Below are 16,511 nucleotides of genomic sequence, written 5' to 3'. Positions count from 1 at the left end.
TCTAAGAGATGCTATCTTGGAGGATCTCAATAAAAGCAAATAACATCATATCAGCATGGCTTCATGAGGGATCGGTCATGTCAAACTAATTTAATCAGTTTCTATGAGGAGGTTAGTTCTAGACTTGACAGCGGCGAATCAATGGATGTCGTATATCTGGACTTCTCCAAAGCATTTGACATTGTACCACATAAAAGGTTAGTATATAAAATGAGAATGCTCGGACTGGGAGAAAATGTCTGTATGTGGGTAAGTAACTGGCTCAATAATAGAAAACAGAGGGTGGTTATTAATGGTACACACTCAGATTGGGTCACTGTCACTAGTGGGGTACCTCAGGGGTCAGTATTGGGCCATATTCTCTTCAATATATTTATTAATGATCTTGTAGAAGGCTTGCACAGTAAAATATAAATTTTTGTAGATGACACTAAACTGTGTAAAGTAATTAACACTGAAGAGGACAGTATACTACTACAGAGGGATCTGGATAGATTGGAGGCTTGGGCAGATAAGTGGCAGATGAGGTTTAACACTGACAAATGTAAGGTTATGCACATGGGAAGGAATAATGCAAGTCACCCGTACATACTAAATGGTAAAACACTCGGTAACACTGACATGGAAAAGGACCTAGGAATTATAATAAACAGCAAACTAAGCAGTAACAACCAGTGTCAGGCAGCTGCTGCCAAGGCCAATAAGATAATGGGTTGCATCATAAGGGGCATAGATGCCCGTGATGAGAACATATTCCTACTACTTTACAAATCACTAGTCAGACCACACACGGAGGACTGTGTACAGTTCTGGACTGCTGTGAACAAGGCAGACATAGCAGAGCTGGAGAGGGTCCAGAGGAGGGCAACTAAAGTAATAACTGGAATGGGGCAACTACAGTACCCTGAAAGATTATCAAAATTAGGGTTATTCACTAGTTTCATCTATTTATCCCCAGGACTGTGACGAGGGGACATCCTCTGCGTCTGGAGGAAAGAAGGTTTGTACACAAACATAGAAGAGGATTCTTTACGGTAAGAGCAGTGAGACTATGGAACTCTCTGCCTGAGGAGGTGGTGATGGTGAGTACAATAAAAGGGTACAAGAGGGGCCGGGATGTATTTCTGGCTATGGCTACTAGAGAAGGGTCTTTGATCCAGGGAGTTATTCTGATTGCCTGATTGGAGTCGGGAAGGGATTTTTTCCCCCTTAAGTGAGGAAAATTGGCTTCTACCTCACAGGCTTTTTTTTGCCTTCCTCTGGATCAACTTGCAGGATAACAGGCCGAACTGGATGGACAGATGTCTTTTTTCGGCCTTATGTACTATGTTAAGCCATTATAACACTTTAAAAAAAAGATTACATTTTTTATTTTACCCCTTTAACCTGAAACACATGCAAAATACAATAGTCAAGGATTCGACAGTGGAAAAAAGCCAAATGCTTTTCACTTTAATCACAATGACAAACCTGGCTGCATTACCATCCTAATCTAGTTCAAGTTTCTCTCTGAAACATACAAACGGTACAGTAAGTGATTTGTCCACTTTTCACCTCCTGCACACAGTAGTGTCATTCTGACAACGGCAGCGGCGCAAAATGTATTTCCTACCGCAGGGGTCAGCAACCTCCTTCCATTCATTTCTATCAGAGTCCAGAGAAGAGCAGAGTAACTATGCATGCTGGGAGTTGTAGTTTCACCACAACAGGAGTGCCAGAGGTTGCCTACCCCCGTTCTACTGGGTAGTATGGATACAGAAGAGTGAGCTGAGCAGCGGATGGGAGGACATTTTATAAGATACTTTCTGCAGCAATTTGGTCCCTGAAAACAGGACAAATCATAGATCATGTTTTCATATGATAAAGGGGTTGTGTCCCTTCTGATAGAAATGTGTAATCAAAAAAGTATTCAGGCAAAAAAGTTGACAAATGTAATATTTTTAGTAAAGTAAATCTTAATACGTCTCTTCAAGGACTAAAGGCTGATAATCGGCTGAATGGATGTTGATACAAAGGCTTATTCATGATCTCAGTTCAGTACACGCCTCAGTCACTGATCACGTCGGTAGGTAGAAATCCATGGCCATCAATCCCCTCACCATAGCCTTATTTACACATCCATGTCCGTAATGAAGTCCGTGATAAGATGGTCAGTGATTGATCTGTGAAAATATCTGTGAAGAATCTGTTTGGTCCATGTGTTCCACGGAACCCGCTAGGCTGAAAATTCATTGTCAGACCATCTCCTTTCAATGGTCTGTGAAACACGGATGGCGTGATTGATCTGTAAACATGGACAAAAGCAGGGCATGCCTCCGTGCTAAAACACTGATGTGTGCATACACTAATGAAGGCCCCATTCACACAACCGTATTTTTGGTCCGCATCCGATCCACATTTTTGGCAGATTGGATGTGGACCCATTCATTTCAAAAAGTTGCATCCGTATGTCTGTTCTGCAGTCTCGCAAAAAAGATAGCACGTCCTGTTCTTGTCCATTTCGGAATGGGTCAGCAAAAAAAAAAAAAAAATGGATGTAACACGGACGTCACCCATATTTTTTGCGGATCTGCCTTTTGCAAAGTCATGTGAATTCACTCTAAAATGAATGGGAACATGTGCTGTCCATGCAGAACACAGGGAGCGAGCTTCAGCACTGAAAACCGGGCCAAATCCGCAAAAACTGCCTCCCATTGTTTTTATGGGGAGGCAGCAGTTGCATTCATGCGGTGAAGGGTTTTTGTCACATGGTTTATCAGACCGCGTCAAGAATGTAGAGGTCCATTCTTGGCCTGGTTATCGTGCGGACCCCTCACAAAGCTGCAGAGGGAGCCTGCTCATGGTTTCTCTCCATTCGATGGCGGGTCCGCACCAGTGGTTTTTCTGAAGTGGGACAAAATCTCTCATCTGAACTTACCCTAAGGCCTCATGCACACGACCGTTCCGAATTTTGCGGTCCGCAAACCACGGATCCGCAAAAAAAACGGAAGCCGCCTGCGTGCCTTTCACAATGAACGGAACGGGCGGCCCATTGTAGAAATGACTATTCTTGTCCGCAAAACAGACAAAAATAGGACATGCTATATTTTTGTTGCGGGGCCACGAAACGGAGCAACGAATGCAGACAGCACACAGAGTGATGTCCGCATCTTTTGCGGCCCCATTGAAGTGAATGGGTCAGCACCCGAGCAGCAAAAAATGCGGCTCGGATGCGGACCACAACAACCGTCGTGTGCATGAGGCCTAAGGCTACCTGCACACATTGAGGATTACATGTGGTTTTTCTGCAAGATTCTGGAACGGAAAAAACACGTAACACAGTACAGTCGTGGCCAAAAGTTTTGAGAATGACACAAATATTAGTTTTCACAAAGTTTGCTGCTAAACTGCTTTTAGATCTTTGTTTCAGTTGTTTCTGTGATGTAGTGAAATATAATTACACGCACTTCATACGTTTCAAAGGCTTTTATCGACAATTACATGACATTTATGCAAAGAGTCAGTATTTGCAGTGTTGGCCCTTCTTTTTCAGGACCTCTGCAATTCGACTGGGCATGCTCTCAATCAACTTCTGGGCCAATTCCTGACTGATAGCAACCCATTCTTTCATAATCACTTCTTGGAGTTTGTCAGAATTAGTGGGTTTTTGTTTGTCCACCCGCCTCTTAAGGATTGACCACAAGTTCTCAATGGGATTAAGATCTGGGGAGTTTCCAGGCCATGGACCCAAAATGTCACTTAGTTATCACTTTTGCCTTATGGCACGGTGCTCCATCGTGCTGGAAAATGCATTGTTCTTCACCAAACTGTTGTTGGATTGTTGGAAGAAGTTGCTGTTGGAGGGTGTTTTGGTACCATTCTTTATTCATGGCTGTGTTTTTGGGCAAAATTGTGAGTGAGCCCACTCCCTTGGATGAGAAGAAACCCCACACATGAATGGTCTCAGGATGCTTTACTGTTGGCATGACACAGGACTGATGGTAGCGCTCACCTTTTCTTCTCCGGACAAGCCTTTTTCCAGATGCCCCAAACAATTGGAAAGTGGCTTCATCGGAGAATATGACTTTGCCCCAGTCCTCAGCAGTCCATTCACCATACTTTCTGCAGAAGATCAATCTGTCCCTGATGTTTTTTTTGGAGAGAAGTGGCTTCTTTGCTGCCCTTCTTGACACCAGGCCATCTTCCAAGAGTCTTCGCCTCACTGTGCGTGCAGATGCGCTCACACCTGCCTGCTGCCATTCCTGAGCAAGCTCTGCACTGGTGGCACTCCGATCCCGCAGCTGAATCCTCTTTAGGAGACGATCCTGGCGCTTGCTGGACTTTCTTGGACGCCCTGAAGCCTTCTTAACAAGAATTGAACCTCTTTCCTTGAAGTTCTTGATGATCCTATAAATTGTTGATTGAGGTGCAATCTTAGTAGCCACAATATCCTTGCCTGTGAAGCCATTTTTATGCAACGCGTTTCTTTGCAGGTCACCATGGTTAACAATGGAAAAACAATGATTTCAAGTATCACCCTCCTTTTAACATGTCAAGTCTGCCATTTTAACCCAATCAGCCTGACATAATGATCTCCAGCCTTGTGCTCGTCAACATTCTCACCTGAGTTAACAAGACGATTACTGAAATGATCTCAGCAGGTCCTTTAATGACAGCAATGAAATGCAGTGGAAAGTTTTTTTTGGGATTAAGTTAATTTTCATGGCAAAGAAGGACTATGCAATTCATCTGATCACTCTACATAACATTCTGGAGTATATGCAAATTGCTAGTATAAAAAATTAAGCAGCAACTTTTCCAATTTCCAATATTTATGTAATTCTCAAAACTTTTGGCCACGACTGTACATGTAAACTTAGCTTTTTTTTGTTCCGTGCAGAAATTGACCTGCCATACAGATTTTGAAAACCGCAGTATGTCCATTTTTTGTGCGGTTCTTCTGTGCAGATTTCACCCTTTGCAATGCAGCCACCTGCACATATAATGGATTTCATGCGGTTTTTCCACATGGATTTTTGTGTGGAAAAACCGAAGCGTAATAAAGTTTCAACAAAGTGAAGGACATTTGCCAAATCTCATCTAAACTTTGCATAATTTTTCTGTGCGAAAATAGACCCGCGGTTAGGATTTCCAAATCTGCATGTCAATTATGTTTACGGCGTTAGCTGCAGATTTCACCCTATTCAAATGAAGGATGAGATCTGTTGCAAAACTGCATCAATTCCATACCAAAAAACGCATTTAGAAATTGAGGTTTTTGGTGCAGTTTGGGTGCAGAAACACACAGAAATCTGCAGGGAAGTTTGTACAGATATTTTGCGCGTTCACCCCCACCTATGTCCAGGTACCCTTAGGCTTCCTGCACAGTGGGGATTAGTGTGCGGAAAATCTGCACCAAACCCGCACATAAATCCACACTATTTATTAGCGATTTGGTGCATTTTTGTGCAGTTTTTTTCCTTGCCGACTTCTAGAACGCTTCCTTTCCGACAATTGTCTGACTGATCACCTGGTGTAATACAGTCCTTAAACTCCCATATCTGGTTTAGCGTCCCATGTCAAATCCGTCCCCAATGGGTCTACACCCTCTTTTGCAGGCCTCACGTCAAGTTAGATATCAACACGCACCTTCCCGACATCTGCCACTGACCCTGTGATTCGTGCAGGCGCCACCGATCATAGTTTCTGGGCAACAGATCATGTGGTCTAAAGAGTAACCTGCTGCTCAGAAGCCATGATTCTACTGAACTTGATGGACTTGTGTCTTTTTTCAACCGTATTAACTATGTAACTACAGTGCCTTACAAAAGTATTCACCCCCTTGACTTTTTTCGTATTTTGTTACATTACAGCCTTAAGTTCAATGTTTTGTTAATCTGAATTGTATGTGATTGATCAGAACACAATAGTCTAAGTTGGTGAAGTGAAATGAGAAAAATATATAAATAAAACTATTGTTTAGAAATAGAAAACAGAAAATTGGCATGTGCGTATGTATTCACCCCCTTTGTTAGGAAGACCATAAAAAAGCTCTGGTGCAACCAATTACCTTCAGAAGTCACATCATTAGTGAGATGATGTCCACCTGTGTGCAATCTAAGTGTCACATGATCTGTCATTACATATACACACCTTATTTGCAAGGCCCCAGAGGCTGCAACACCTAAGCAAGAGGCATCACTAACCAAACACTGCCATGAAGACCAAGGAACTCTCCAAACAAGTAAGGGACAATGTTGTTGAGAAGTACAAGTCAGGGTTAGGTTATAAAAAAATATCCAAATCTTTGATGATGCCCAGGAGCATCATCAAATCTATCAGAACCAAATGGAAAGAACATGGCACAACAGCAAACCTGCCAAGAGACGGCCACCCACCAAGACTCACGGACCGGGCAAGGAGGGCAGTAATCAGAGAAGCAGCACAGAGACCTAAGGTAACCCTGGAGAAGCTGCAGAGTTCCACAGCAGAGACTGGAGTATCTGTACATAGGACGACAATAAGCCGTACACTGCATAGAGTTGAGCTTTATGGCAGAGTGGCCAGAAGAAAGCCATTACTTTCAGCTAAAAACAAAAAGGCACGTTGTGAGTTTGCAAAAAGGAATGTGGGAGACTCCCAAAATGTATGGAGGAAGGTGCTCTGGTCTGATGAGACTAAAATTGAACTTTTCAGCCATCAAAGAAAATGCTTTGTCTGGTGCAAACCCAACACATCACATCACCCAAAGAACACCATCCCCACAGTGAGACATGGTGGTGGCAGCATCATGCTGTGGGGATGGGACTGGGAAACTGGTCAGAGTTAAGGGAATGATGGATGGTGCTAAATACAGGGATATTCTTCAGCAAAACCTGTACCACTCTGTGCGTGATCTGAGGCTAGGACGGTGGTTCACCTTCCAGCAGGACAATGACCAAACACACTGCAAAAGCAACACATGAGTGGTTTAAGGGGAAACATGTAAATGTATTGGAATGGCCTAGTCAAAGCCCAGATCTCAATCCAATGGAAAATCTGTGATCAGACTTAAAGATTGCTGTTCACAAGCGCAAACCATCCAACTTGAAGGAGCTGGAGCAGTTTTACAAGGAGGAATGGGCAAAAATCCCAGTGGTAAGATGTGGCAAGCTCATAGAGACTTATCCAAAGCGACTTGGAGCTGTGATTGCTGCAAAAGGTGGCTCTACAAAGTATTGACTTTAGGGGGGTGAATAGTTATGCACATTGACCTTTTCTGTTATTTTTTTCTTTTTGTCGTTTGCTTCACAATAAAAAAAAAAAATAATAAAAAAACATCTTGAAAGTTATGGGCATGTTCTGTAAATTAAATGATGCAAATCCTCAAACATTCCATGTTAATCCTAGATTGTGAGGCACCAAAATACGAAAAAAAGTCAAGGGGGTGAATACTTTTGCAAGGCACTGTATGTATTTTGACGAGGGATCACAATTGCGATCCCTCGTCGTCATACTGTGGAGGTGATCGCTGCATCTGAATGTAGAGCTTCACCTCCACTGAACAAGCACCCGACAATCTGTTCACCCGCCCGTGTGAATGTGCCTTTACCGAAGCTGCGGACCCTTCTTCAGCAGGTATGGGCACACATCACCAGATGAGAAGGAACAAGCGCTGCGTCTTATTAACCTTCACGCCTTAATCACTGTGACGAGTCATAAAGTGCTCATTTCTTTTCAGAAGGAATTTCATTAAGAAATAAATAATGACTGACTAGCTTTTTGGGATAAAGTCTTGAAATCCGGGACCTTCTTCTTTATAGGAGGAAGGAATAAGTGTGATTTGCACAGAGGCTTTCACAGTAATTACACATATCCGGCGGTGCGGATTAACCGGCATTACATGGCTGCTAAGGACTCATCTGACTCACGCACTTCAAGCATCTCAGCACATATTTCTTCGCACCTTCATCTTCCATGTCCACGTCATGGAGGTAAAGCTGATGGAGGACATGTCACAGCACGAGCTCCTACCCTGCTCTTCAGGATGTCACAATAACAGTAAAATTCCAACAGCTCCACAAGACCAGTAATGGGAAGACGATGCAGGGCTTCTCAGGGGGGTCACTGACCCGACGAATCTAACACAAAAATTGGGCTGTTTGGGTAATAGGAGTACTGAGATGGAGAATATACAATGGCCGAACAAGCAATGCCTGCTGCTGAACATGAATGTGGTTTACCCCAGGAAAGACCAAATCATCTCTCCACATGGTATAGGCTGCGTCCACATGGAATGTAAAGGGCAAGGGGGGAAATCTGGCAAAAAACGGACGATATGGATTTAAAATGGGAGAGTGGAAGAAATTCCTGCAGCAACTGGTGACCCGAACCCCAGACCAGAGGGAATCGCCACATTGTTGGTGCAAGGACAATAGGTCGGCGGACCTATCCATTTCAGTGGGGCTGCAAAAGTTCTGCGTTGCCTACTGTATGCGATCTGCATCTGTATGTCCACTCCCCAGCACCGCTAAAAAAAAATAAAAAAAATGATTATATTTCTCGTCCGTTTTGCAGACAAGAATAAGCATTTCTAACATAGAACGAGACGTGCAGATAGGGAAAATGAAGCATGCACACGGCTGTATCTATGTTTAGCGGATCCACTATTGGCAGACCACAAAAACGGATATGGTCGTAAGCATGGGGCCTAATACACAGGGAGAACAGGAGGCCAGGGAGAAGAATGGGTTTGAAAGGGCACAAAAAGATGACATATTCCCATAATCATCCCCCAAAGAGGTCCACAGATTAAAAAAAACACCACTGAAGACCGTGGTCCATGGAGAAAGGGGACAACATGATGCTGTGAATACCTCAAGCACCCACCAAATGTACACCCATCTGACTGTATGGGTGGTCCTGCTGTTTTACGCTAACATTGAAGCCGGTTTTTCTGCCTGTAAATTTGTCAGGGCTGAAGTCCCAGCCCCCGGTGTCGTACTCCTAGAACAGACCCTTGTACATGCACATTCAGATCGGGTAGGCATGCATGTGTGTTGCATTACGTGGGGCGATACGTGGCTGCTAGATATCTCTGATGTCATTAGAGAAACCAAGTAATGGGGCATGTCCCCCCTCTCCGATCATCGACCCCGCAAGCATAGGCCGGCAGAATGACACTTTTTATTGCATAGCACATACTTATTTTTTAAGTGGCATTTTGTAATAACACATTTGAATGACATTTTTCCTACATAGAAGGTCCTCCAGAGGAGAAACGGATTGCCAGAATTAAAAAAAACACCAGAAACACAAAAAAAACACAACCAGTAGCATGCCCTGTATTTCCTATTTCCCATAGACTTTCAGCTAACATCTAGACCTAATGATTTTCAGCAAAAAATGCATAAAGTGAAAGCTTTAGGTCCCTTTTCCGCGCAGGTGCTATGCGTTCACTTCATGCATTGCATCCGTGTGGAAAACTCGCTGGCGACGTATTCATTTCAATGGGTCTGTGTACATGAGCGTTGTTTTTTACGCATCATTTCTGCTTTGCGTGAGAATCGCAGCATGTTCTAGAGCCCTGGCCCCTAGAAGTGCATGGGGCTTCCGCGAAAAACGCATTGCATCCGGATGTAACCTGGACGCAATCTGAATGCAATGCGTTTTTCACTGATGGTTGTTAGGAAATGATGCTTGGAATTCTTCAGGCTTTTTTTCACGCGTGTGAAAAACGCATCAAAACCGATTGCACCCGTGCGGAAAAACAAACACTGGATGCAATTGCAGACAAAACTGACAGAACTTGCTTGCAGAATGATGCAGGTTTAACTGAACGCACCCTGAGAAAATCCCTAACGCCCATGTGAAAGAAGCCTCAGGCAGTGTAGTTTATGGGGATTTTACGCACTCATTTTCCCTTGGATTTCACTGCTTTTCTGTAACAAATCACCACCAAAATCAGCATGTGTTAGGCCTCATGCACACGGTCGTTGTGTGGCTGCTCCGTGCATTGGGAACCGCAATTGCGGTCCCCATAGCACGGGCAACATCCATACAGCGAGCCGGACCCATGGTTAGTCCGCACCGCAAAAAAATTTGACTGCGGAAAGAGACACCACAGAAGCACTCCGTAGTGCTTCCGGTGTTCCGTTCCGCATCTCCGGAATTGCGGATCCATTCAAGTGAATGGGTCCGCATCCGTGATGTGGGGTGCACACGGCCAGCGGCCGTGGATTGCCGACCAGCCGTTTGCGGGCAGCAATACGGCCACAGCCGCCCAACGGCCGTGTGCAGGAGGCCTTAGGGTGAGTTCACCATTTAGCTTTCCTTTTTTCTGATCCATCAGAAAAACAAAACAAAAAAAAAACTGATCCGTCAAAAATAACTGATCTCTGACGAAGGTGATACAAACCAATGATCAAAATAACAGACCAGTTTTTCTTATTTTTTTCTGTTCTTCTGACGGATCAGAAGATGTGCATTTGCCCCGGATCTCATCCATTATCCATTGCAAAGGGTAAAATCTGCACAGACAACCGACATAGCGCAAGTTTCTAAATCTGCACTGCAGGTCAATTTGTGCATTAAAAAAAATTCATACATTTTTTTTACTGTGTAGATGAAATTTAGAAAATATAATTTTAGGGGCTGCTCTCATTCACCATGAATAGGTGGAACATCATATCCCAGTAGTTTTCTAACATAGTACATAAGGCCAAAAAAAAGACATCTGTCCATCCAGTTCGGCCTGTTATCCTGAAAGTTGATCCAGAAGGCAAAAAAAAAAAACTCCTCATTTTAGGGGGGGGGGGGATTCCTTCCCGACTCCAATCAGGCAATCAGAATATCTCCCTGGATCAACGACCCCTCTCTAGTAGCAATAACCTATAATATTATTACGCTCCAGAAATACGTCCAGGCCCCTCTTGAAGTCCTTTATTGTACTCACCATCACCACCTCCTCAGGCAGAGAGTTCCATAGTCTCACTGCTCTTACCGTAAAGAATCCTCTTCTATGTTTGTGTACAAACCTTCTTTCCTCCAAACGCAGAGGATGTCCCCTCGTCACAGTCCTGGGGATAAATAGATGATGGGATAGATCTCTGTACTGACCCCTGATATATTTATACATAGTAATTAGATCTCCCCTCAGTCGTCTTTTTTCTAAAGTGAATAACCCTAATTTTGATAATCTTTCAGGGTACTGTAGTTGCCCTATTCCAGTTATTACTTTAGTTGCCCTCCTCTGAACCCTCTCCAGCTCTGCTATGTCTGCCTTGTTCACTGGAGCCCAGAACTGTACACAGTACTCCATGTGTGGTCTGACTAATGATTTGTAAAGTGGTAGGAATATGTTCTCATCACGGGCATCTATACCCCTTCTGATGCAACCCATTATCTTATTGGCCTTGGCAGCAGCTGCCTGACACTGGTTTTTGCAGCTTAGTTTGCTGTTTATTAAAATTCCTAGATCCTTTTCCATGTCAGTGTTACCGAGTGTTTTACCATTTAGTATGTACGGGTGACTTGCATTATTCCTTCCCATGTGCATAACTTTACATTTCTCAGTGTTAAACCTCATCTGCCACTTATCTGCCCAAGCCTCCAGTCTATCCAGATCCCTCTGTAGTAGTATACTGTCCTCTTCAGTGTTAATTACTTTACACAGTTTAGTGTCATCTGCGAAAATTGATACTTTACTATGCAAGCCTTCTACAAGATCATTAATAAATATATTGAAGAGAATAGGGCCCAATACTGACCCCTGAGGTACTCCACTAGTGACAGTGACCCAATCTGAGTGTGTACCGTTAAGGCTACTTTCACACTAGCGTTCGGGGCTCCGCTTGTGAGTTCCGTTTGAAGGCTCTCACAAGCGGCCCCGAACGGATCCGTCCAGCCCTAATGCATTCTGAGTGGACGCAGATCCGCTCAGAATGCATCAGTCTGGCTCCGTTTGTCCTCCGCTCCGCTCAGCAGGCGGACACCTGAACGCAGCTTGCAGCGTTCAGGTGTCCGCCTGGCCGTGCGGAGGCAAACGGATCCGTCCAGACTTACAATGTAAGTCAATGGGGACGGATCCGTTTGAAGTTGACACAGATATGGCTCAATTTTAAAACGGATCCGTCTCCCATTGACTTTCAATGTAAAGTCAAAACGGATCCGTTTGCATTATCATGAACAAAAAAATAATAATAATTTTTTTTTTATTCATGGCAATGCAAACGGATCCGTTCTGAACGGATCTAAGCGTTTGCATTATAGGTGCGGATCCGTCTGGGCACATACCAGACGGATCCGACCTAAACGCAGGTGTGAAAGTAGCCTAATAACCACCCTCTGTTTTCTATCCCTCAGCCAGTTACTTACCCACATACAGACGTTTTCTCCCAGTCCAAGCATTCTCATTTTATATACTAACCTTTTATGTGGTACAGTGTCAAATGCTTTGGAGAAGTCCAGATACACGACATCCATTGATTCGCCGCTGTCAAGTCTAGAACTTACACTGCAGAGCCGCTACAATGTCGATGGCGTGCAAGTAAACGCTCTGCATTAATACATATATTCAGCCAAGCCGAACGTGTACAAGGGAGTTGGGAGAGATGGCGGTCGGCAGACAGCTACTGAATGTTTATGGCTGCCTTGATTCACGTCAGCCGGGTGTCGGACCCCCGCTGATCTGATATTGATGACCTATCCTGAGGATAGGTCGTCAATAGTAAAACATGGACAACTCCTTTAAGGTTCCAGTGCCTCAGCTGTTCCCAAATGGCTGATTATCAATCAGATATTGATGGGCTATCCCAAGGATAGTGCATCAGGACTTACCCCAGCAGGTATTCATTCTTTGGGATATTCTCAAATCCTGACCGGTAGGTGGGCCCTGAGGCCTGGACTTGGGGAACACTCAACACCGATTTCTCATTCTTATACAAGTAAGGCTTTTGGCGCACCTTGGGTGGAGTTACTCCGCATGATGCACCATTGCTCCACCAATGGTCTTGTGAAAGAGGTCTAAGGCTAATCTCACACTAGTATAGTCACTGTACTGAATGGGACTGAGGGCATGATGTGGCTGCAGTTCAGTACAGCTGAGGTCCGGCAGGAACACACAGCTTTATAAATCATTATGTGCTTGGTCCCGGAAATGCTAATGTCACATGGAGCGTATTTCATGGACTGAGATGAGCTTAAAGGGGCTATCCAAAGTATAAAACATGCCCCCCCCAATGCCCGGGCCCCTCATATAGATTATACTTACCCTGCTCCCCGGCATCCGCATCACTCCTCATCCCCGCATGGCAGCCACTGCATCAAAGCATCCGGTGACGGGGGGAGCAGCCAATAGCCGGCCGTGACGCGGGTGGCGCTAGAGAGGCTCATCCCCGCATGTTTTGATCTGCGCGATGGGAAGGTGCAGCAGCCGCAGTGCAGGGATCAGGGCAAGTATAATCTGAGGGGATAAGCCCCTTTTAAGACCTCATTCAGACAGCTGTTATGTGGCGGCATTTTGACATCCTTATAACAGCTGCAAGTCTCGGCCTGACCACGACATGGCTGTGCTGCAGCCGGGTGCTGTGTGGCCCTAGGAGCCACAGTGGGCTGCAATTAAACTAATTATGACCACACTGCTTAGTCGTCTATACTGTTAATAAACAGCGTGGTCCTAATTAGTTTACCGCAGCAACGTGACTGCGCCGTGCAGTCATACCTTCAGGCTATGTTTCCACAATTAAAATCTACCTTGGATTTCTTTGTGGAAAACAGTTGTCTTCTGCTGCAGAATCCGCTAACAAATCACCACCAACCGCCTCCTATTGACTTCAAATGAAAAAGGACCGCCATGTACAGTATTAGAGAATTCTTAGAAGGAGATTTATTTCCAGACTTTTATCTGCGTCCTCAGCAGACACCAAGCTGCATGTATAATCCTATTAATCCATAGCAACTGAACTTGTGGCACTAGGTAAAACAATAAGTTTGCCGGAGTATTACTAGGCCACCCAGGAAGGATCTGCCACCTTGTATGGTGGAGGTGGCCACCAAATCTCCTCAGGAGCATCTTCTAGGTCAGGGTATAGCCTGTCATCTGCTGGATTCTGCTATAAACACTTACCCAAGGCTAGGATTGGATTACAAGCACCTTCCTGTCCAACAGAGGGCGCCACAGTCATCAGCAGGACTGTCACTGTAAGGGCTCATGCACACAAACGTATTTTCTTTCCGTGCCCGTTCCGTTTTTTGGGGGGGACTGTATGCGGAACCATTCATTTCAATGGGTCCGCAAACAAAAACAGAAGTTACTCCGAGTGCATTCCGATTCCGCAAAGAAAAAACATGTCCTATTATTGTCGGCATTACGAACAAATATAGGACTGTTCTATTAGGAGCCAGCTGTTCCGTTCCGCAAAATACGGAAAGCACACAGACGTCATCCATATTTTTTGCGGATCTGCGTTTTGCGAATCGCAAGATACATACAGTTGTGTGCATGCGCCCTAAAAATGTGACTCACACAAGTTGTAAATGGGGTTTCGAAGTGATAGTCATTCAGGAATGGTGGGTCTGCTGGACAGGATCCAGGAACTAGGCCCACACTTATACCAAAGGCCGCCAGCTCGAAGTAAGGGCTCGTTCACACAAACGTATTTTCTTTCCGTGTCCGTTCAATTTTTTTTGCGGACTGTATACGGAACCATTCATTTTTATGGGTACACAAAAAAAACTAAGTTACTCTGTGTGCATTTCATTTCCATATGTCCGTATTTCCATTACGCAAAAAAAAAAAATTGAATATGTCCTATTATTGTTCGCATTACGGACAAGGATAGAACTGTTCTATAAGGGGCCAGCTGTTCCGTTCCGGAAAATACGCAATGCACACGGACGTCATCCGTATTTTTTGCGAACAGCAAAATACATACGGTCGTGTGCATGAGCCCTAAGGCCGCTTTCACACTGTCAGAGTTCGGTCAGTGATTTCCATCAGTGATTGTGAGCCAAAACCAGGTGCAGGTCTAAACATAGAACAGGTGCAGATCTTTGCATTATATCTTATCTCTGTGCAGCCTTCACTACTGGCTTTGGCTCACAAATCACTGATGGAAATCACTGACCAAACACTGAAGTGTGAACGAGGCCTGACTGTGTGAAAGTGGCCTTAGTCCAACTCCTTGGGTTTTGGATATGCACCAACGACATGAATGGGATGTTACCTGGAGCTATTCAGAATCATACAACCCAGAAGGGCCTACCAATGTGTTGGGTTGTCGGGCCCCTTGAAGCGCACTGGTGGGGAACCTGGCATCGCAAATTTGATTCCTGACTCTTGAAAGGCCCCAATTACTGCCATTAGGAACCTACAGGCATACATCCCTTCTCTGGACGGCAATGACTTACCTGCACCAAAGGCTTTGGCAACCAACCAGGCCAAGTTACTGGCCACCTTGGCCCTGTTGAAGTCATAATGATCAAAAGGTTTGATGGCTGGAACAATGAAGGTCTTCTTCACCTCCTGGCCACTTTCCGCTATATCCACCATGGTTGATATCGGCTGGCCTTGCAACTTACATGATTTTCGGCATCAAACCAGTCAATGTAAGATATCAGGCTCCAACACAAGCGGAGTATGGAGGGAAATCCTGCACCATCACCAGACTCCGCACCCGGAGAACCTTTCTGATCCAATGCCGTCCACTGGACAGGATCACATGAGCGATTTCACGTCCATGGACTATTCCTTTAAATTATAGCAGCCTCCACAGGATCCTATATATATAAGGTAGTGTTTACATGGGACTGCCAGGTGATGGGGAGCACAGATGTCATGGTGAGGGAGGACACGACCTGCTGATCTCCATGCTCCGATCTACAGCAATCTGTCAGCTCCTCTCCTCGGGTCATGTGATCCTCCAGGTACACACATTCAGACGTGCCGGGGCCCCCGGGGCCACACGTCCCATTCATTGAGAATACATTCCCGGCTGACAGCTGTCATATCTTCCATAGTAGCCGGTCATCCGTGGTAACCGCGGCTCCGTTATCGCCCCAATGACCGGGCTCCGATGATGTCTGGTAGATGCAGCTGATATCCAGGCCCGGGCAGCGGTAAAATCAATTAGGTTTCTTCCTATTTTGGCGTCCTCCCCCCGTCCGGTTATCGCCCTCGCCTTCCCCTCTCCTCCTCCACCCTCTTCCCTGTCTCCCTCCCCAGTTTCCTTTCCTCCCCGCCCGCCGCCGCTGCGGGTTTTCCTGCCGCACTGGACAGGAGACACAGTCGTCAATAGAGCGCATGCGCGTTGTCTGCAAGAGGCGGGAGAGACGCAGGCGCAGCCAGAGAGCCGAGCAGGATTCTTGTACGCATGCGCGGCCTGGCGCTCGCTCTGGGAGCATCTTGTCAGTGGCGGACGTTGTGATGTTTGTGTGTAACACTAACCTGAGCAATTCCTTGTATGTGCACATGCACACGGTGCTGCTATCTGGAATGCTTTTCATTTACGTTCCACCAATAAAGCTAGAACACAGACGTAAAGCTTATTCCCTCA

General features: G+C 45.2%; 1 protein-coding gene across 2 annotated transcripts in view; it reads right to left on the bottom strand.

The window, feature by feature from the left end:
* CAMSAP2 (calmodulin regulated spectrin associated protein family member 2) overlaps nt 1-16,214 on the bottom strand; it is a 128,622-nt gene extending 112,408 nt beyond the window's left edge. For both annotated transcript variants that reach the window (XM_040406809.1, XM_040406810.1), the window contains exon 1: nt 15,367-16,214. In XM_040406809.1, coding sequence (XP_040262743.1) covers nt 15,367-15,508 — 142 coding nt within the window. In that variant the 5' untranslated portion in view covers nt 15,509-16,214. The remainder of the gene's footprint in view (nt 1-15,366) is intronic.
* Nucleotides 16,215-16,511: the final 297 nt, after the last annotated feature.

The sequence above is a fragment of the Bufo bufo genome, chromosome 9 (assembly GCF_905171765.1).
Source record: "Bufo bufo chromosome 9, aBufBuf1.1, whole genome shotgun sequence".
Classification (NCBI taxonomy): Eukaryota; Metazoa; Chordata; class Amphibia; order Anura; family Bufonidae; genus Bufo; species Bufo bufo.
Note: the sequence above shows the minus strand (reverse complement) of the source record. Positions and strands in the feature narration are given on the sequence as shown.